This window comes from Dipodomys merriami, unplaced genomic scaffold (genome assembly GCF_024711535.1).
Source record: "Dipodomys merriami isolate MVZ:Mamm:240054 unplaced genomic scaffold, mDipMer1.0.p SCAF_409, whole genome shotgun sequence".
NCBI classification, from domain to species: Eukaryota; Metazoa; Chordata; class Mammalia; order Rodentia; family Heteromyidae; genus Dipodomys; species Dipodomys merriami.
The window spans coordinates 695,894-717,003 of NW_027205704.1; the positions used below are offsets into that span (position 1 = coordinate 695,894).

The 21,110-nt window shown below is 57.2% G+C and overlaps 1 protein-coding gene across 2 annotated transcripts in view; it reads left to right on the forward strand.

Annotated features, from left to right (window-relative positions):
• The first annotated feature begins 298 nt into the window (after nucleotides 1-298).
• LOC138806851 (ADP-ribose glycohydrolase MACROD1) overlaps nucleotides 299-21,110 on the forward strand; it is a 140,030-nt gene continuing 119,218 nt past the window's right edge. For both annotated transcript variants that reach the window (XM_069992264.1, XM_069992263.1), the window contains exons 1-3: nucleotides 299-720; nucleotides 10,052-10,153; nucleotides 12,017-12,133. In XM_069992264.1, coding sequence (XP_069848365.1) covers nucleotides 420-720; nucleotides 10,052-10,153; nucleotides 12,017-12,133 — 520 coding nt within the window. In that variant the 5' untranslated portion in view covers nucleotides 299-419. The remainder of the gene's footprint in view (nucleotides 721-10,051; nucleotides 10,154-12,016; nucleotides 12,134-21,110) is intronic.

Below are 21,110 nucleotides of genomic sequence, written 5' to 3' on the forward strand. Positions count from 1 at the left end.
GCCGATCGCCGGGACCCGCGGCTCCGGGGCTGGGCGCCGGGCGGCACCGGGCAACACAAGCTCGGGTCCCTACAGCGGCCGTGGGAGCCGCTCGAGGGCCGGCGGCGGCGCGTCGTGCAGGAGGCCCGGGGAGAAGTTGGCGGCGCGGGCCCGGGCGCGGGCGGGGCGGGACAGGGCGGGACGGGGCGGGGCGCGCACGTGTGGAGACGAGTGCGTGTGCCCATCCGGCGGCCCGGACTACAAGTTCCAGGGTGCCCAGCGGCGCGCCCGGGTTCGCTGTCTGCGCCGCCCGCCGGTTCCAAGCAGGTCACCACCGGCTGGCACGAGCCGCCCGGTCCCCAAGTAGAGAAGGGAGCGACTCTCCCGAGCACCGGCCGCCGAGTCCAAGTGGGCGGGGACCCGCCTCGCGCCGCCCGCTCATGTCTCTGCGGAGCGCCGCGTCCGGCCGCCTGGCACCGCTGCGCGCCGCGGGGCAGCTGCTGGTCGTCGCCCCGCGCCCCCGGCCCGGCCCCTCGGCGGGGGCCACGCGAACCCGCGGCGCTGCGTGCGGCCCCCCGGCGTCCCCGGGCGCGCACGCCCCCCGCGCGTGGGCCTCGGCGGGAGTTGGGGCGTGGGGGGCGGCGGCGGCGGGGCGGAGAGCCGGGGTGCGCACCTGGGCCCCCCTGGCCATGGCGGCGAAGGTGGACCTGAGTACTTCCACCGACTGGAAGGAGGCCAAATGTAAGTGCGAGCCGCCGGCAGACACTTGGGGAAGTTGAGGCCCGCTCTGCCCTGGGATAGACACCCCCCCTCACTTCAGCCACGCTTCCCCTTCCCCAGATTCCCCCCCTCCCCCCTCCCCGCCCACCAGGTCTCATCTCCAGTCTGGGGCAGTGTGTAGCGCCTCACCCCTGCAATGAGTCCCAGGCACCCCCCCCCCCCCCGCAGGGAGCACCCAGGATCTCTCTACTCCTTCGTGCAGGGAGGGAAACTGAGGCCCGGAGCCAGAGCCTCTTCACCAAGGTCACTCGGTGGGGTTAGCAGAAGGAAGTTCTGTAGGACTCCTCGACCAACCCAGGGCTGGGCCTGGAGTAGCTCTCCCGGGGTGTCTGAGTGGCAGGTCTGTGGCCCGTGGCCCGCCTGGGTGAGGGGCAAGGTGGTTTCATGGGGCGGCCTCCCATGGCAGCCTGCCCTGTACCCTCCCTCCCTGCCCATTCCCATGGCTGGCTTCGGGCCACCTGCTGGCGGTCTTTGCCCCATTCCTTCTGGACTGAAGTAAGAAGGCCAGGGGAAGGGAGAGCAGGTGGGAGGTAGGTGTGTGTGTGTGTGTGTGTGTGTGTGTGTGTGTGTGTGTGTGTGTGTGTGTGTGTGTGTGTGTGTGTGTGTGTATGTGTGTGTGTGTGCACGTGTGTGCGCGCACGTGCCTGCCAGGACCTCTGTACCCCCAAGAAGCAAATTGCTTCACCTTCTGGGTGAGCACGGGTGGTGGACCCGGCCTCCACTCCTGCACTGGCCAAGTCTCTGCCCTGGGGAGGGAAGAGCAGGGACCTGCCGAGCCCCAAATAGCTCTGCCTGGTACCCAGCTGCCCCTGCCCTTCAGGCCTGCCTGCTGGAGCAGCTTCTGCCCTCTAGATCCCGTTTCCAGAGCCCTAGGAGGGAAGCTCATTGGCTGGGCTGCTGGGGGGTGGGACCCTGAGCTGGGCAGGTGGCCTGACTGGCAGGGGTTGGGGATCAAGCAAGGTGGCCCGTTTGGGACTGGTGACAGTCGCTTTTGGCTCTGGGCCCTGGAGTCCTGAAGCACCAGATGCTATTCTAAACAGTCAGAACCTGTCACACTTTCAGTCCTGGCCCTGGAAAATGGCTCAGGACAGGAAGTGGGAGCTGCTGCTGGTGGTGGGGGACCCCTGGCAAGCAGGTGTCACTGTCTCTCCAGAGAATTTCTTCTTATTGGAGACCAGCTCCCTGGGTTGGTGCAAGGGCCAGAGAGGTGGGGCTGGTGCCTGTTTCTGGTTCTGCAAAAGTTTCTATGACTCAGTTCCCCTTCTCCCAGCTCCCCCCATCTGCCGGTGACCCTGAAAATAACAGGACCCCAGGAAGCCAAAGGGGGGGACCTGTGGGGTCCCAGTCTGCTGTGTTCTTGCTGTAGTTTTTCTCCTCTCTGCTGGAAGCTGAGATTCTTAACATTCCTTGAGCAAATTTGTGTCAAGTGCCTCCGGTGTGGCCTGTGTGTGCCAGAGATTCAGCTCCTCTGAACACCCAGGGCCGTCCCCAAGAAGCTTGTACTCTGGTAGGTGACAGGAATGTCTGGAGACGAGGGGCAGTAGGTGCTCTAAAGAAGCTGTTGATGATCTGGATGCTGGTGGCTCCCACCTGTTGAGCTTTAGTGCTCTACCACTTGACTTGAGCCACAGCTCCACTTCAGGTTTTCTGGTGGTTCATAAGGGTTTTATGGACTTTCCTGCCCATGAGATCCTCAGATCTCAGCCTCCTGAGTAGTTAGGATTATAGGCATGAATCACTGGTCTGGGCTATTCTTTTTTTTTTGTTGTTGGTTGTGGGCTTGAACTCTGGGTCTGGGCGCTGTCCCTCAGCTCTTCAGCTCAAGGCCAGTGCTCTATCACTTGAGCCACAGCTCCACTTCTGGTTTTTCTAAGTGCTTTATTGGAGATAAGAGTCTCATGGACTTTCCTGCCCAGGCTGGCTTTGCACCTGGATCCTCAGCTCTCAGCCTCCTGAGTAGCTAGGATTACAGGTGTGAGCCACCCGACACCTGGCTGGGCTATTCTCCTTTTGAAAGGCATTTTTGAGTTATATGGGAAGCTGCTCTGGCCCCACCCCACTCTAAGAGAAGAAAGGGTATTAACGTCTTCACACCTAGGTCCTACTCTGCCCTCCTGGAGCCTGACTCCAGTCTCGGAGATGGGACCAACAGCACCTGCTATGGGACAGCCCTCCCGGGCCCACTTCTGCGTGGGGCCTGGCGCCCCTGGCAGCTTGCAGGCCTCACCCCCAGGGCTCCCATCACTGCTTACGCTGAGCTTCCCCAGTGGTTGAGGAGTTTGTGGGCTCCAGCTGCAGACACACTGGGCAGGGGTGACTGCCGAGTAGGTACAGTTTCCAGGCACACCTGGGCAAGTAGCCTTGGCATTGTCTTGGTGTGGACCGTGGGGGGGGGTCCACACGTCACTGAGTTCCGGGCACCCCCATCTTACTGGCCCTGCCACCCTGCATCCTGCGGAAGCGTGGCTCCCTGGCACCCAGTCTACCCTTGCCTCTCTCCACCCCATCTTGCATAGTGCCATAAAGATGCTTCTTAAAACACATCATTGAATTCCCGTTTGCCCGTCGCACTTTATGACTCTGGCGGAGCCTGCTTCTTCCCGCCCAGCTTTCGTGCCCAGAGCTCCTGGAAGCTTCAGCTCGGGTCAGGCCTCCCATCAAAATTTACGGCGAGTATCTTTTTACAACACCTGTCTCAGTGAGCTGTGAAATATACTTGCCTTTCCAAAACTGAAAGAAAATGAAAATGCAGGTTTTACATCTTTTAGAAAAAATAAATAAAGTGCACTTGTGCTTTAAGTCCACATCTGTCCTGACACGTGAGAGGGCGGTGGGGCGCCGGGCTCCAGCTTCTCCTTGCGGAGATGGAGATAGGTATGGGGGTTTGGCCCCTGACATGGGAAGTTGGGGTGATGAATGTGGTGCATGGTCCTCCAGGTGGAGAAAAATCACAATTGGCACTGAGGTACCAGTGGCTCACGCCTGTAATCCTAGCTACTGAGGAGGCTGAAATCTGAGGATCGTGGGTGGAAGCCAGCTCAGGCATGAATGTCTGTGAGACCCTTATTTCCAATTAACCACCAACAAAGGTGGAAGTGGAACTGTGGCTCAAGTGATAGAGTACTATCAGTGAGCAAAAAAAGCTCAAAGACAGCACCCGGTCCCTAAGTTTAAGTCCCAGGACTAGAACAACAAAAAGCCACAGATACCAGTAGCTCACGCCTGTAATCCTAGCTACTCAGGAGACTGAGATCTGAGACTCATAGTTCAGAGCCGGCCCAGGCAAGGAAATCTTTGAGACTCTTATCTGCAATGAGCTACCAGAAAACCAGAAGTGGAGCTGTGGTTCAAAGTGGTAGAGTGCTATCTTTGAGCACAAAGGAGCTCAGGGACAGTGCCCAGGCTCTGAGTTCAAGCCCCATGACCACCAAAAAAAAAAAAAAAAGAATCACACTTGGCTTTTTCTTCTCCCATAGATCAGACCAGGCCAGAGCCTCATAGTAATTGAGACACAGCTCCCGGCATGCCTGGCTTTTTGAGTCTAAGGCATGCACTGGGGCCTGGCCCAGGCAGGGACGGGTTGACTGATGTCCCCAAGGTCAGCACCAAGTGACTGGCACCAGTGCCAGTGTGCAGTCTCTGGATGGCAGGGCCGACATTGGGCCCTGAGGCCAGGCCATGGAAGACAGCCCCACCCCACGTTCCTTTCATTGCTGCGTCCAGGGACACGTCCCACTGCCTCGCTCTAACCCAACATGGAAACAGCTGACACAGGATGTCTGCTAGCAGACCTGGGGTGTCCCTGGGCATCATGAGATGCCCAGGGCCTGTGCCAGCTGGTGCCTCAGCATGTGTGCCACCTGCGGTGGGTTGTCTGCTGGCTGAGCAGACCACCGGTATTGTAGCAGCTCACTTGGGCTCTGGCTCTGCCCTCCAGTTGACACAAAATGTTTATTCTCCCATTTTTTTTCCATCCTAGACTGGGACTCCAACTCGCTATCTGACTCTTCACACTCATTGGCAGGTGCCCTACCCCTGAGCCACTCCTCCACAGCGCCACTTCCGGTTTTCTGGTAGTTCATTGGAGATAAGAGTCTCATGGATGTTCCTGCCCAGGTTGGCTTTGAACCATGATCCTCAGATCTCAGCCTCCTGAGTAGCTAAGGTTACAGGTGTGAGCTACCGGCACCTGGGTCTCAATATTTGTTGTTGAAGTCAAGGTCTGTAAGTTAGGTAGGCATTGAGCTCAATCCTCATGTGTCTGCCTCCCAAGCACTGGGATTGCAGGCATCCTCACATGGTTGGTGCCACGTCGTGTCTTGCTTTGCCTTGTTCTCTAGTTCTCTTGTTCCTGGGCGGAGCCGGCATATGGGTGTTGTAATATGAAACATGGTGTGCATCCTGCTTTGCTGCCACCTTCTTTCTGTTGGCCCCATGGAGAATGGTCACGGGGCAGCGCCTGCCTGGTCCGTGCAGAGGTGAGGAGATGCAGCTGGAGGCTGAGCATCTCGCTAGTGTGGAGGGGGGCTCCGAGGTGGACTGGGCTGCTCTCCCTTACTCTGCAGCAGGTGTTAGTCTCCCTCCTTTTTGCTCCTCCCCCCACCTCTGCACCCACACCTCTCTACCTGGGAGACTCATCTCTTTGGCCAACTTACCTTCAGCCTCAGGTCTCACTTCACCCATTTATTGATTCATCCTGCAATCATGCTGTGCATGGATTTGTCTGTCTGGGCTGGTTTTGATCCGAGATCCTCAGATCTCAGTCTCCTGAGTAGCTAGTATTACAGATGTGAACCATTGGCACCTGGCTTTACCTGACTGAGAACTGAATGGTGTATGGCCAGGGATGGGGGGAGGTGTGTTTAGGAGGAGGTTGGGGACAGAAATAGGGGTGGTCACGTGGGCCAGACCTTAAGCTTAGGGAACTGGGTCTTACAGAAGAAGGATAGGATCTGGTTTGTAGTCCTAGGCTCAAGCCTGTAATCCTAGCTACTTGGGAGGCTGCGATCTGAGGATTGTGATACAAAGCCAGCCTGGGCAGGAAAGTCCCTAAAGCTCTTATTCACATTTAGCCAGCAAAAAGTCATAAGTGAGGGTGTGGTTGCCTTGATTGGGAAAAGCTAAGTGAATGCAAGGTCCTGAGTTAAAGCCCCAATACTTGCTAGCACACACAAAAAATATAGTCCTGGGCTCCCTGGGCATCTGTGAGGAAAAGGGCAAAGGGGAGATGCATGCTATGCTGGGGACAGATGGGGGACCAGGAAGTGACAAGGGGGCTCGCCCCAGGGGGTGAGAGGAAGGCTTGGTTTCTGGAGTATTGTGGGTAAATCTGCACCTGGATGGGCGAATTCTGATCACCGTGGTGAGGTGATCTTTTCTTTTGTGTGTGTGTGGGGGGGGGGCGGATTTTGCTGGTTAATTGGAGACGATATTCTCACAGAATTACCTGCCTGGGCTGACTTGGAACTGTGATCCTCAGATCCCAGTTTTCTGAGTAACTAGGATTACAGGCGTGAGCCAGAGATGCTGGCTCATTGTGGTGCTCTTGACTTTGACCTTGGTCTTGGTGGATCAAGGGGTGGGCGGCTGGGAGGTGGGAGGAGGAGCCGGAGGAGGCCTGGGAAGGAAGGCTGGAGGTAGCTGCCGCTGGAATGTGGGGTTGTTGGAGGGCAGTCAGGGCAGCGAGGTGGGCGTGGAGCAGAGGCAGGGGAGCTGAGGGAGCACTAGAGGGTGAGCCAGTCTCAGGGAGGAAGGGCCCTCCTGTCCAATGACCTGAGGGAGGGCAGACAAGGTGCGGGTGGCAGGCAGGCTTGGGGGGCGGGGGCGGGGAAGTGGCCTCAGGTGACTGGTTTCTGAGTGTATGTTGGCAGGGGGTCCATTTCCTTGGCTCTGGAACTTAGAGGAAGGCTCTAACCCCAGGACCCCCTCCCTCCTCCGCCCCAGGAACCTGCCTGCACTCCTGGACACAGAGCAGAATGGTTGGGTCACTTCTCTACCCTTCTCCATCAGGCCCCAGAACCTCAACTGTACCTTTGACCCCTAGACCTGGTGTCCAGTGGTGTCTCAAATAGTTATTAACCATTCCACAGGCAAACTGCCAGCCAGGGGCAGAGCCCCCGTGTGGCCTCCCCTGCACCGTGCGGCTCCAGCCTCTGACAGGCGCTGCCAGCCAAGCCCATCTGCTGAGAAGCAGGAGCAGGAGATGGCCCCCTCCACACCCCAGCCCTGTGCCCCGTCCCAGATCTGCACCCTGCCCCAGGAAAGGTGCCTTTAGGTGAGGCCTGGGCTGTTCCTCAGCTGCTGGGGTCCTGAGCCTCTGGGGAGGAGGGGCTCTGGATTTAGAGGTGCCACAGGAAGCCCTTTCCTCATTGAAAGAATAAAAGGGTGGGGCATATGTACAACACACACGCACACATACATGCACACACACACACACACAGAGGGTCTGATCTTTGGGGAGCAATCTTTTTTTTGGGGGGGGGTCTGAACTCTGGGCCTGGGCGCTGTCCCTCAGCTCTTCAGCTCAAGGCTAGCGCTCTACCACTTGAGCCACAGCGCCACTTCCAGCTTTTTTTTCTTTTTGGCTTATGTGGTGCTGCGGAATCGAACCCAGGGCCTCAGGCATGCAAGGCAAGCGCTCTACCACTGAGCCACCTTCCCAGCTGGGGAGCAATCTTAAGCTGTATCTAGTGAAATAATTTTGTTTTCTGGTTACCCATATTCGGACTTGAACTCAGGGTCTTGTGCTCTTTTTTTTTTTTTTGGTCGTGGGGCCTGACTCTGGACCTGGACACTGTCCCTCAGCTTTTCAGCTCAAGGCTAGCGCTCTACCACTTGAGCCGCAGCACCACTTCCGGCTTTTTCTGCCGGAAACCCAGGGCCTCGTGCACGCAAGGCAAGCACTCTGCCACTGAGCCACCTTCCCAGCCCCATGCTCTTTTTTTTTTTTTGCATAAGGCTAGTGCTCTACCACTTGAGCCACATCTTACTGCCCCTTCCATCTTTTTTGCTGGTTTCTTGAGTTCTGTTGGCTTGCTCCATCTGGAGAGCCAGCCCATGGTGGAGGGGGGACCGGGCTCACTGAGCCTGGGCGCACAGGTAGCTTCAGGCCGGCAGGGGGCACCCATGAGCTGTATGTCTGCACCTTTGCTGGCCGAAGCCCCTGGGGGGAGCTCGGGTTTCTCCGTCTGGTGCCCACAAAGGGAAGGAAGGGGACCAAGGGCCAGAGCTGCCGTGGGAAGAACCAGCTTGGAACTCAAGTTAGGGAAGCTGTGGGGTCTTAACTCCCCACACTGCTCACTCACTGTGTGACCTGGGGTGACCTCCCAAACCCCTCTTTCTCCTTCCAAAGTGGGGGGCCACCTGCCCCAGCTGGGCAGCTATCCCTGGGGAGCCCTCAGCTGGCGTTGACCACAGGCTTAGGATCTGCTTGGCCCCTAATTTTATTTATTTATTAATTTATTAATTTTTGTTGGTTGTGGGGCCTGAACTCAGGGCCTGGGCGCTGTGCTTCAGCTCTTCAGCTCAAGGCTAGTGCTCTACCACTTGAGCACAGCGCCACCTCTGGTTTTCTGGTGTTTTTTTTTTTTGTTTTTTTTTTTTTTGGGTCCGGTTGTGGGGTCTGAACTCTGGGCCTGGGCGCTGTCCCGCAGGTCTTCAGCTCAAGGCGAGCGCTCTACCACTTGAGCTACAGCGCCACTTCCGGTTTTCTGGTGGTTTATTGGAGATAGGAGTCTCACGGTCTCTCCTGCCCGGGCTGGCTTTGAACCACGATCCTCAGATCTCAGCCTCCTGAGTAGCTAGGATTACAGGCGTGAGCCACCAGCGCCCGGCACTTCCAGCTTTTTTCTTTTTTGCTCATGTGGTGCTGAGGAATCGAACCCAGGGCCTCATGCATGCAAGGCAAGCGCTCTATCACTGAGCCACCTTCCCAGCCCCTCTGGTGGTTTATTGGAGATAAGAGTCTCTTGGCCGAGTGCTGGTGGCTCACGCCTGTAATCCTAGCTACTCAAGAGGCTGAGATCCGAGGATCACGGTTCAAAGCCAGCCCAGGCAGGAGAGACCTTGAGACTCCTATCTCCATAAACCACCAGAAAACCGGAAGTGGCGCTGTAGCTCAAGTGGTAGAGCGCTCGCCTTGAGCTGAAGAGCTGAGGGACAGCGCCCAGGCCCAGAGTTCAAGCCCCACGGCCGACAAAAAAAAAAGAGTCTCTTGGACTTTTCTGCCCAGGCTGACTTTGAACTGCGTTCCTTAGATCTCAGCCTCCTGAGTAGCTAGGATGACAGGTGTGAGCCACCACCCCCAGCCCATGTAGATGTTTGGGACAGATGTAATGTGGTAACAGCAATGACCTTGTCACCAACTCATAACGATGCTTTCCGTCTTCCTGGCTTTGCCTGTGTGTTTTGAAATTATTTCATGGATCGTGTAAATGGAGAAACTATGGGCTCAGAGAGAGGTGTCAACAGCCAGAGTGTGTATGTGTGTGTGTGTCTCTGTGTGTGTATGTCTGTGTGTCTGTATGAGTATGTCAGTACTGGGGCTTGAACTCTGGGTCCTAGGCTCTTATTTGGCTTTTTTTCCATTCAAGGCTGGTGTTCTACCATTGAGCCACAGCTCCACTTCTGGTTTGCTGGTTATTTGGAAATAAGAGTCTCACTGAGCCAGGCGCCGGTGGCTCACACCTGTAATCCTAGCTACTCAGGAGGCTGAGATCTGAGGATCACGGTTCAAAGCCAGTCCAGGCAGGAAAGTCTGAGAGACTCTTCAATAAACCACTTAGAAAACCGGAAGTGGAGCTGTGGCTCAAGAGGTAGAGTGCTAGCCTTGAGCTGAAGAGCTGAGGAACAACACCCAGGCCCAGAGTTCAAGCCCCAAGACTAACCAAAAAAAAAAAAAAAAAAGAGTCTCACTGACTGCTCAGGCTGGCTTTGACAGTAATTCTCATATCTCAGTCTTCTGAGTAGCTAGCATTATCCACGTGAGCTACCTGTGCTTTGAGTTCTGAACAGGGTCTGCAGGGCCTAAGTGATTCCCTGGACCTCAGTTTCTTCTTCAGCAATGAGGGTGGGGTAAGATACTGGGTGGGGGGGAGGGGCGGGGGAGTGCTGCCCCTGTCCCCAGCCTGCCTCCACTCACATCTGCTGTGAAAAGGTAGCTGGGAGGGCTGGCTTGCTTGTGGCTGGAGTGCTCAGGAGGAGGGGTAGGAGGAGGGGGCCTGGGTGTTAGCTGCCCTGGACCCCGATCCTCCCCAGGTGTCCTGACTCTCCTTCTCCCCCGCCCCCCACCCAGCCTTTCTGAAGGGCCTGAGCGATAAGCAGAGGGAGGAGCATTACTTCTGCAAAGACTTCGTCAGGCTGAAGAAGATCCCCACATGGAAGGAGATGGCGAAAGGTAGGCCCGCCTGCTGCCGCCCAGGAGGCCCCTTCTCACTGAGGCTTGTAAAACTCTGCCGGGAAGACTCCAGGGGCACTGCTTGAGTGCTTGCCCTGCGCTGTCACCTCGTTTAATTATTAACACCGCCCGAGGCCAGTGCAGTTTGTATCCCCAGGACCCTCAGGAAGCCGGCCCTAGACCATGTAAGCCACCTGCTGCTGATTACCTGGTTGTTGGGGCTGGAATTGGAAGCTGTGGTGGGCTGGTTTGCAGCGGGAGGGCTTGGATGAGATACCAGGCCTCGGATGCGGCCTGGCCCCCTCAGACCCTGGGGCAAGTCACTGCCCTCCCCCAGCCTCACGCTCTCCTGTACTAGGGCTTGAACTCAGGGCCTGGGCTTTGTCCCTTAGCTTTATTTATTTATTTATTTATTTTTGTTGTTGTTGGTCTGGGGTTTGAGCTCTGGGCCTGGGCGCTGTCCCTCAGCTCTTCAGAAGAGCTTAAGGGAGTGCTCTACCACTTGAGGCACTGCACCACTTCCGGTTTTCTAATGTTTTTTTTGGAGATAAGAGTCTAATGGGGGCTGGGAAGGTGGCCCAGTGGTAGAGTGCTTGCCTTGCATGCATGAGGCCCTGGGTTCGATTCCTCAGCACCGCATAAGCAAAAAGCCAGAAGTGGCACTGTGGCTCAAGTGGTAGAGCGCTAGCCTTGAGCTGAAGAGCTGAGGGACAGCGCCCAGGCCCAGAGTTCAGGCCCCACAACCGGACCCAAAAAAAAAAAAAAAAAAAAAAGAGTCTAATGGGGGCTGGGAAGGTGGCTCAGTGGTAGAGCGCTTGCCTTGCATGCACGAGGCCCTGGGTTCAATTCCTCAGCACCACGTAAGCAAAAAGAAAAAAGCCGGAAGTGGCGCTGTGGCTCAAGTGGTAGAGCGCTAGCCTTGAGCTGAAGAGCTGAGGGACAGCGCCCAGGCCCAGAGTTCAGGCCCCGCGACCCGACCCCCCCCCCCAAAAAAAAAAAAAAGAGTCTTATGGACTTTTTTCCCCAGGCTTGCTTTGAACAGCAATCCTCAGATCTCAGCCTCCTGAGTAGCTAGGATTACAGGTGTGAGCCGCATGCACCTGACTTTTTTTTTTCTTTTTTTTGCTCATGCTCTACTTTTGGCTTTCTTTTTCCTCCTCATCTTCCTCCTCTTCCTCCTCCTCCTCTTCCTCCTCCTCTTCCTCCTCTTCCTCCTACTCCTCTTCCTCTTCCTCCTTCTCCTCCTCTTCCTCTTCTTCCTTCTTTTCTGGTTAACTGGAGATGAGATTCATAGACTTTCCTAGGCTGGCTTTGAATCTCAAGTCTTGGATCTCAGCCTCCTGACTAGCTAGGATTACAGATGTGAGCCACCAGCACCAGCCTCACTTTGCACATTGAGTAATGGCATCAGTTTTTTGTTTTTTGTTTTTGGTTCGGTCGTGGGGCTTGAACTCTGGGCCTGAGCCCTGTCCCTCAGCTCTTCAGCTCAAAGCTAGAGCTCTACCACTGGAGCTACAGTGTCACTTCCGGTGTTCTGATGGCTTATTGGAGATAAGAGTTTCACTGTCTTTCCTGCCCGGGCTGGCTTTAAACCTTGATGCTCAGATCTCATCCTCCTGAGTAGCTATGGTGACAGGCGTGAGCCACCGGCGCCCGGCTGGCATCAGTTTTGTCCCTGCCCTGGCACGGTTAGGAAGGTCCCCAGACACCTGGCACCCAGCATGCGCGAACTCGGTATGGGCTGTCACCATCGCAAGCTGCCCTGAGGTTGGGCTGGGCCTGGCATGTGGTTTCTGGCTGGGTCCTTTGGCAGGAAGAGGCCCTGTTTGTGACCCTCACATCCCCCTCCCCTCCCCATTCCAGGGATGACAGGAAAGGTGGAGGAGCCCCAGTACAAGAAGGACAAGCAGCTGAATGAGAAGATCTCCCTTTTCCGAGGTGACATCACCAAGCTGGAGGTGGACGCCATTGTCAACGCCGGTGAGTGGCTGGCTTGAGCCAGAGGCCCTGGGTGGCCGCTTCGTTTGCCTTTGCCGGGGTCCGCTGTGCCAGGGATGTGTGGGCGCCGTCTGGTTCCCCAGAGGCTCCAGGGTGCCGGGCGAGGATGTACGGCTGGCGCCACGGGACCCAGCGTGGTGGCCACTTAGCCTCGGCATCCCTGGGATGCCTGACCTGCTGGGTCGGGGGCATGCTCTGCCTCGCCGCCTCGCAGCAGCTCCGAGACCCATTAGCCGCCGCTAATGGGCGGCTGCGGAGGGGGGCACAGCTGGATGGGGCGGGGCTGCCCTGCCAGGAAGGCGGAGGCCAGCCCCCCTTCTACCCCCCAGCCTGATCCATGCTTGGAGAGCTGTGGCAACTCTCCTTGCACCTGCCCTGCTCACTTGGGAGCTGGAGCTGGGCAGGTGCGGGAGCTTGTGGGCAGAAGGGAGGGGCCCAGCATGCCCCCCCGCCGCCCCCCCCCCCCCCCCCCCCGCGCCTTTCCAGCCCCTGAAAGTGAGAGCTGCGCAGCTTCCTGCTGGCGGCCAGTCGCCTCTTGCTGGCTTGACAGTTCATCGCGATGAGAAGTCGGGGTGGCTGCTCTGGGGGCCAGCGAGGGAGGAGGGGGGAGGGAAGGAGGGTGGGGAAGGGCGGAGAGGAGGGGGAGGAGGGCAGCTGCTCTCCAGTCTATCCAGCTGTCTATCCAGTGGCTGCTTCTCCGGCCCAGGTCACAGGGTCTGAGGAAGGGCTTTGGGAGGGGGGCTCAGCTACGGGGTGTCAAGGCTACATTAGGTCCAGCAGGCCACTGAGTCCCAGGCTGGAGTTGGAGCAGGCATCTCTCCTGGCTGCCCCAGGGTATCAGGACAGACTCAGAAGTTTCTGGAATCTCCTTGACTCCCCGTGGGCTTGTAGCAGCGGCGTCTGACCCCTGTGTTGACTAGAGGGCCTGTGCCTCCACGGCCCCCATGCGGTCCTGCTGATGCTGTTGCTGTCCCCCTTTTCTCCTGAAGTGCCCAGGCGGAGGGGATGCCCGCTCGTCTGGGTCCGCATGGCGTGCCTGGCAGTGGTATCATTGTGCTGTGTGTCTCCCGACTGGTGTCCTAATGGTGTAAACTGTGTCCCCACCCCTGTTGGGCCTGCCGCAGGTGTGTGGTGCCGAGCCACACACAGGAGTTCACACTGGGGGGGCACTTGGGTCATCGTGGTTCTCTGCTGGGGGTTCTCATGTGCAGTGAGGTCTGCAAGCCCATGTGGAGAGACACTGAGGCGGCCACACCGGGGCTGGCGGCCACCTTGGTGGCTTTGTGGGGGGAGAGAGTTGTTGTTTTTTGTTGGTTGTGGGGCCTGAACTCTGGGCCTGGGCGCTGTCCCTCAGCTCTTCAGCTCAAGGCGAGCGCTCTACCACTTGAGCCACAGCACCACTTCCGGTTTTCTGAGTGGTTCATTGGAGATCAGAGTCTCATGGACGTTCCTGCCCGGGCTGGCTTTGAACCGCGATCCTCAGATCTCAGCCTCCTGAGTAGCTATTATTACAGCTGTCAGCCACTGGCACGGCACGGGAGAGCATTCTTGCTGCTAAGGGCAGACGGGGCTGGGCTGACTGAGGGGCAGTCACAAAGCCCATGTGACTGTCCTGCTGGGGGCCAGGCACTGCCAGTCCCTGGCACCTGCCCAATGCTTTTCCTGCTGAGGCACAAAGGGGCCTGAGGAAAAAGTGTGATTTGGCTCGGGGTCGGGTGAGGGCCCCGGGACTGAGGATGCACGGGTTCCAGAGGTTGAGGCCCGGCCCTTGGCTCTTCCTAAGTGCCCCGTGACTGACCAGACTGGACGTAGTGCTCTCAGCGCCTTGCTGAAAGTGCGGTGGAGCTGGGGGCTCTCCTTCTCCCTGGGCCTGCCTGGCCTTTTTCCTCCTCTGCACAGAGGGGCTGCTAGGGAGCCAGCCATCGGGTTCCTGGGGCAGGTGAGCTGTGCGTGTTCACCCAGTGCCAGCCACCCTGTCCCAGGTTCCTGAGACTAAAGCCATGGGCGTTGTACTCACCAACTTCCCCTTCCTGCTTGCCTCAACTTACCCACATCTCTTGGTGTGTTTTCCCACATTCTCCCTATTCTAGAAAGGGCTTCACCTGCCTGGTAGTTGACGAAGCAGGTCTTGAATACAGATTCCTATCCAGAGCCTGTGTCCCCAGTGATCAGGACAGCCTTGGCCCTGGTCAGACCTTGGGGGCCCTCTGTGACTCCCCTCCAAGTCCCCAGGGGTTCCCGTGGTGTGGACTCCAACCCCCAGCCCTGCCGCCCACCAGGGGGCAGCAGAGATCAAGGTTCCCGAGGAGCTGTAAATCAGCCTGTTTATTAGCGGAATAAAAAGTCTTGGCGACGCGGGGCTTCTGGAGGCTGCATAAATCTGCGTCTGTGCCTCGTGAAACCCATATGTGCTTAATTCATATGTAAAGTTTCAAGCAGGAAGAGAATACGTGTCCATTAAATTCTATTTGACTTGATTATAATCATTAGCCATGAATAATTGCTTCTCAGCTCCGACCACGGAGCCACCACAATGGGCTGGAGGAGAGAGCAATTATCTCGGGGTGAGAATTTTCAAATTCTTATTTTTTGAAGCCAGGGGTAGCATTGGTCCCGTGGGGATTTGGTGATCCATAGAGATGGATGGGGGCTCAGGAGGGGCTGGAGGCTTGAGGTCCAGCCGGAGCCTCTGGGTTTCGTGTGTGTGTGGGGGGGGGGGGGGGGGGAGGTCCCTTTTTGTCCCTTCTGCCAAATGGGGATGGGCGTCACCACCTGGTCCTCACTCCAGCTGGGAGGACATGAAGAGGCGGAGCAGGGGAGTTGGGGAGGGCCTGTGATGTAAAGGGGGGGGTCTGGGTCTGGGTCCCCCAGCTTGAGAAGCTGAGGGCGGGGCATGGGCATGTCCCTGTACCTTGGAAGGCCTCAGAATGCTTCCTATCTCCCACCTCATTCTGGGAACTTGGAAATGGGACGTGTGTGTGTGTGTGTGTGTGTGTGTGTGTGTGTGTGTGTGTGTGTGTGTGTGTGTGTGTGTGTGTGTGTGTGTGTGTGTGTGTGTGTGTGTGTGTGTGTGTGTGTGTGTGTGTGTGTGTGTGTTGGTTCTGGAGCTTGCACTCAGGGCCTGGGAGCTCTCCGTGCGGTTTTATTTATTGTACTAGGCTGGCATTTTCCCTGAGGTTTTTTATTCAAGGTAGATGCTCTACCATTTGAACCATATTTCCACTTCCAACTATTTTTTCTTAATTGAAGATAAGAGTTTCATGGACTTTCCTGCTGCTGGGGCTGGCTTTTTTTGGGGGGTCGGTTGTGGGGCTTGAACTCTGGACTTGGGTGCTGTCCCTGAGCTCTGTAGCTCAAGGTGAGCACTCTACCACTTGTCTTTGAACCTCGATCCTCAGATCTCAGCCTCCTGAGTAGCTAGGATTTCAGGCATGAGCCACCAGCGCCCAGCTTGGGGCTGACTTTGAACAGAGCTCCTCTGGTCTCAGCCTTCTGAGTAGCTAGGATTACAGGCGTGAGCCACAGCACTTGGCTGGGGCTTTCTCCCTGGTCACCTGGCATTTGAAGTGCAGGGCTGGGCTTGGCCTCTGCTTGCCCAGTGTTTGGGATGTGATGGGGCGGTGGAGGCAGGCGTGTGCTGGGAGATGCGCATGCGTGGTGTGTGGCTGGAGTGGGATGCTGGGCAAGAGAACAGATCAGGGCGCCTGGCAGGTGAGCAGCAGGGCTAGAGGTCATGGAGACACAACAAATTCACTGGGCCCTCCCCAGCTCTGTCCCCACTGGCTGGTGGCCAAGGCCGCTTGCCGGGTAGCACCCAGGAGAGTCGCAGGCCCCTGCCATCTGTGCCGGCCACGGCTTCTGCCCACAGGGGCACGCCGCATCCATCTTAATTAACTTGGCCTGCCAAGCCATGGAGATAAGTCAGGGAGGCCCTGAGGCCCCGTGGTGGAGAGGGAGATTGCTAGAGGGTAGAGCCAGCTTCTCTAGCTTGGCCTGTGACCCCTACGGCTATGTCTGGGGAACATGGGCCTAAGGTCTGTGCACTGCATTCCTTTTTTGGGGGCCAGTCCTGGGGCTTGAACTCAGGGCCCGGGCACTGTCTCTGAGCTGCTTTTGCTTCAGGCTAGCATTCTACCACTTGAGCCACAGCACCACTTCCAGCTTTTTCTGTGTATGTGGTATTGAGGAGTTGAACCCAGGGCTTCCTGCATGCTAGGCAAGCACTCTACCACTGAGCCACCTTCCCAACCTGCACTGCATTCCTGACAAAGAACCCTATTCTTGCTGGATGTGGGTGGCTCATGCCTGTAACTCTAGCTACTTAGGATGCTGAAACCTGAGGATTGTGGTTCGAAGCCAGCCTGGGCAGGAAAGTCCGTGAGACTCTTATCTTCAATAAACTATGAGAAAGCCAGACATGGAGCTGTGGTTCAAGTGGTAGAGAGCTAGCCTTGAGCACAAAAGCTCAAGGACAGCGACCAGGTCTTGAATTCAAGCCCCAGGACCAGCACCAAAATACAAAACCAAAACAAAACCAAAAATCAGAGCTTGCCATTCTTGGCCAGCCCAGGGGACTGATTGGTGTTGGGCCTTTGAGATAGAAGGAGACGGAGCAGAGGTGCGATACTTGGACAGACAGGAGTCTCTCCCTTCAAAGCAGGCTCAGGGTGGCACCCAAGGTTCTCGGACACAGAGGCCAGGCTCCTGCTGGCACCTCGGAGTCTGGGAGGGTGGGTGGGAGGAGAGAAAGAGAGAGAGAGAGAGAGAGAGAGAGAGAGAGAGAGAGAGAGAGAGAGAGAGAGAGATCTCCCCCAGTAAATTAATACTGGGGACGTCAGGAGCAACTAAGTAGACTATAATGTGCCAAAGCGCCGGGAGGAAGAAAGGTCTGAATAAAGTACGTGCGACGCCACAGGGACCAATTAATTCTGCGAGGAGGTGGCAGGCCGGCGAGGGGGGCCGGGGAGGCCTTTGAGGGGCCTGGGCACGCAGGCTGGGCCGTGAAGAACAGGTGGAAAGCTATGTTTCACCGCGACAAGCTGGGCGCACAGGGAGGCTTTTAAGCCGCTTATTTATTTAAAATAAGGCATGAGTGGCGCTCTGTTTCCTTAAGTCTTGGGGCTTTGATTTGTGAGAATCTGCCAGCCTCTTATCCGTGCCCCTCTTCTGAGCCCTCATAAACCCTCGCTTCCTGTCTTCCAGCCTGGCATGGCCTGGTGAGGAGCTGGCTGCCCAGCCGGGCCCCTCCCCTCCCCCGGCCCTCCCCCCCTCCCCCCCTTCCCCCCTGCGGCTGGACCCAGTGATTTAGAGACCGGCTTGATGGACTAGCAAGCTGGGGGCCGCGGGGACGCAGGCTGCCTGGTGGGAAGTGATCTGACGCTAAACTGTCGTCGTAAATCGCTTTATCTGTCACTTCAGATTTAAATGCGTTTGCTGAGGCTTTCGGCCTCCAACAGCAGCAACACTTTGCGGTGCAGGGGGGGGGTGAGGAAGAGGGAAGGGGGCCCAGCCTGGCCCACCCTGCTGCTGGACAGGACCACGGGCCCCACCTGTGCTCCCCCTCCCCTTTCTCCTCCTCCAGCCCCTCCTCCTCAGAGGCCACAAAGCGCTGACCCCTGACCACACCCAGCCTGCGGGGTGATCTCACCATCCCCCAGAGGATAGTGGTCACACCGAGCAGGGCGCACGTGTTGAAGGGGTAGGTGGCAGAGCTGAATTAGAACGCGTGGACTTTCATTCATCCAGCAAACCCGGATGGAAGGTCTTCTGGGCACCAGGAGTGTGTGTATGTGTGGGGGGGGGTCAGCCGGGCTACCAAACACATAAGCCGTAATCGCATACAAGGGGCAGGGGGATGTGTGAATGAGAAGGAAAGCCAAGGGGATGAGGCATGGGGGGGTCTGTCTCGCCTGATGGGGTGGGAGGCAATCTGGAAGGCTTCCTGGAAGAGGGGACAATTGAGTTGTAATGGGGGCTGAGTTGGTAGTTGTGAGGGGAGAAGGTGGTGGGAGGGGTCAGCCAGGCCTGCTAGAGAAGTTTGCTGGGTGGAATTGGTAGGAGGTGGGGAGTACGAGATGGTGAGGATGAGGGTATCCAGGACGGAAAGTCTAGGCTGTGTTTATATCTCATGCCCACTCTGCACCATTGATATGATTGACTGCTAATGGGGGAACAAGCTCAGAGACATGAAGCAACTCACCTAAGGCCACACAGCATGGTGGTGGAGCTGGAGTGGGAGGTGTGTCAGACTCCTGAGCCCCCAGAGAATCTGTTGGTTCCCTCAGTGAGGTGGGGGAGGGACACCTGCTCTTCATTCTCTTTTCCCTAGGTGAGAAATTTGGTTCTCAGACTGGGTTTTCTGTCCTTGTTGCTTGGAAGCCAAGAGTAATGGAGAGGGATGGGAGGCGTGGCTCAGGTGGTAGAGTGCCAGCCAATAAGTGAAAGCGTGGGATACTGAATTCAAGCCTGGGTTTGTGGGATCCCTGGAACCTTGTGGTGGGCACCCGCTGCCTGGTCACCCCTGAACACCCCCAAAATAGGGCTTCTGGGGCCACAGCACCAGACAAAAGTCTGGTCCAGGAGTGAAAGCCTGGTGCTGGTACTGGGAGGAGAGAGGGACATGCTCAGGACTGCCTTCCCTCTGTCTCCATCCTTCAGTGACGGGTGGGGGGGGCTCATCTGTCGGGGGGGGGGGTTCAGGCTCCTCCCTCCCCCGCTGAGCAGCCCAAAGCAGCCAGCCATAGCCAAGCCCTGATGTCCCCGCTCCGGGAGCAGCGTGGCTCACTTCCACAAGGTCGAGCGTGGTTACATAAATTCATAAATGATGAATCCCTGCTGAATTATTGAGGCTCCCTCCGGGCCTGCAGGACCTGGTCCAGTGAGCTGTGTGGGCCGGTGGGCGGGACTCGGGCGGCCCGGGAAGGTCCTTCCTCCCCAAGGTCTTGGCCAAGTGCCTGCTGATTGGCCAGAGTCTTCTTGTCGTTTCCACAGGGATTTGGGCAGTGGAGGGGCGAGGGGTGTGTGGGGGGCACCCTTGGCTCTGGGCTCTTGAACTCCGTCCTGGGTTTCAGTCAGTGATTGGTGAGTGAATGCGTGATCAAAGTTGGTCAGATGTCAGGACCTGCTGTGGGGGACCCCCTCTTTCTGCCCCAGCCTGGCCCTCTCCCCACTAGCTCTCTGGGCTGGAAGGGGGACAGCTGATTTCATAGTTGAGAATGTGGTTCCTGGGCTAGTCTTGGGGATACTCGGGGGTGGGGGGAGGTTACAAGGCAATCAGGAGCCTATCTGTAGCTCAGAGAAGTTTGGCAACTTGCTCAGGGCCACACAGCAGGAAAACAACAAGACATAGCCTGAGACCCAGGCCTCCTGACTCTTGGCTGTGAGCCTTTTGTGTTCTGGGCCCTTTTCTCCCATTCAGGAAAGACTCTCGGTTAGGAAGAGGGCAGGCGGAGCGCACTCTGTCCAGCGCCTCCCGTCCTTGGAGTCGCCCGGCCGCACCTGTGCGCCTGCCGTGTCCTCGCTGTCCGGAGCACTGGGCCATGGAGGCCAGAGCTTGTGGGAATGTGTGTGTTTTGAAATTAATGGGGGCTATTAAATTGGCCAAGCATGAAAGGGTTGGAGCTGCAGCCTTGGGCTTGCTCACCTGGCTGAGGCTGCCCGCTTAGCCACTGTGTGTCCCTAGGAGACGAAAGGTGGGTGGCTCCACCCAGCTGTGGGGCCCCCCTCCCAGGGGCAAGCACCTCCCCCCATTCCACATAGCCTAGATGTAGGAGATCCTGGCTGCTCCCCCTCTCCCACGCCACCCACCACAGGCCGTCCACGGTGGGTCTGAGACCTAATGTGGATCCCAGCCGCACTGCACGCTGACTCTAGCCTCCGGAAGTCTGCTCACCTCTCTGATTCTTCGTGGTCTTTGTCTGGAAGAGGGGTGGGTGTATGCCAGGCTTTGTCCCCCAGGGCCAGGAGTCTGAAGCACAACCCTGTGTATAAAATGCCCAGCACCGTGTGGGGGTGCAGAGCCCCCCCAAAGGCAGCTTGTTCCCACTGCCCTTGCTGCATCTGGAGGCAGGTTTGCCCCAGGCAGTGGGGTTCAGTCAGCGGGGCTGCTCTGCTCAGCTCTGTGGGGCTGGGGGTGGGGGTGGGGGTGATGGCCTCTTTGTCCCCTGAGGACATTGTGGGCTGGTGTGGGGTGGTTAAGGGGATGGCCCCCTCCTGACAACCACTGTCTTTCAAATTGGGGGTTTCCTGGCCATGAGGACATGGGGGTTGGGGGAATGCCCTCTGTCCCCTAGGTGGCATTTCAAAATGTTCCCTTTGGCACTGCTTAATTAATTAATTCTTTGTACTGGTCCTGGGGCTTAACTTGGGGCTGGGCACTGTCCCTGAGCTCATTTGCTTAAGGCTAATGCTCTACCACTTGAGCCACAGCTCCATTTCCTGTTTTTTTGGTAGTTAATTGGAGATCAGAGTCTTGTAGACTTCAGCCTCCTGAATAGCTAGGATTACAGGTGTGAGCTACCCAGCTGCTTTATTTTGCAAATTACCTGTCTTGATGTGTCCTCAGACTCTGGTGACATCCAAGGTGGGTAGCATCATTGTAGCCCCTGCTCCTTGAAGTCTTACTAACCCAAGTGCAGCTTTCCAGGCGGCTGTGGGGGACATTGGCTGGGCTGGGGTGCCATCCCTGGAGGTGGGCACAAGCCGGCCTAAGATGGCTCTGGTGGCCTGGGTCATGACTGCTTACAAGGCACACTGAACTTTGGCAGGCCCTTCTCTGGGACTTAGTTTCCCCATGTGGACCTCAGGATTCTGAGCCAAGAAGTAAGTCCTGCCTTGTTGCCCAGTACGCTGGATTTGTGTGCATAGGTACTGGGGTTACTGGTGAAGCCCACTAGACCAGGACCCCTCAAAGGACAAAGCTGGGCCTCTGACTGTGTCTTCCCTGACTGGGAGTGGGGGG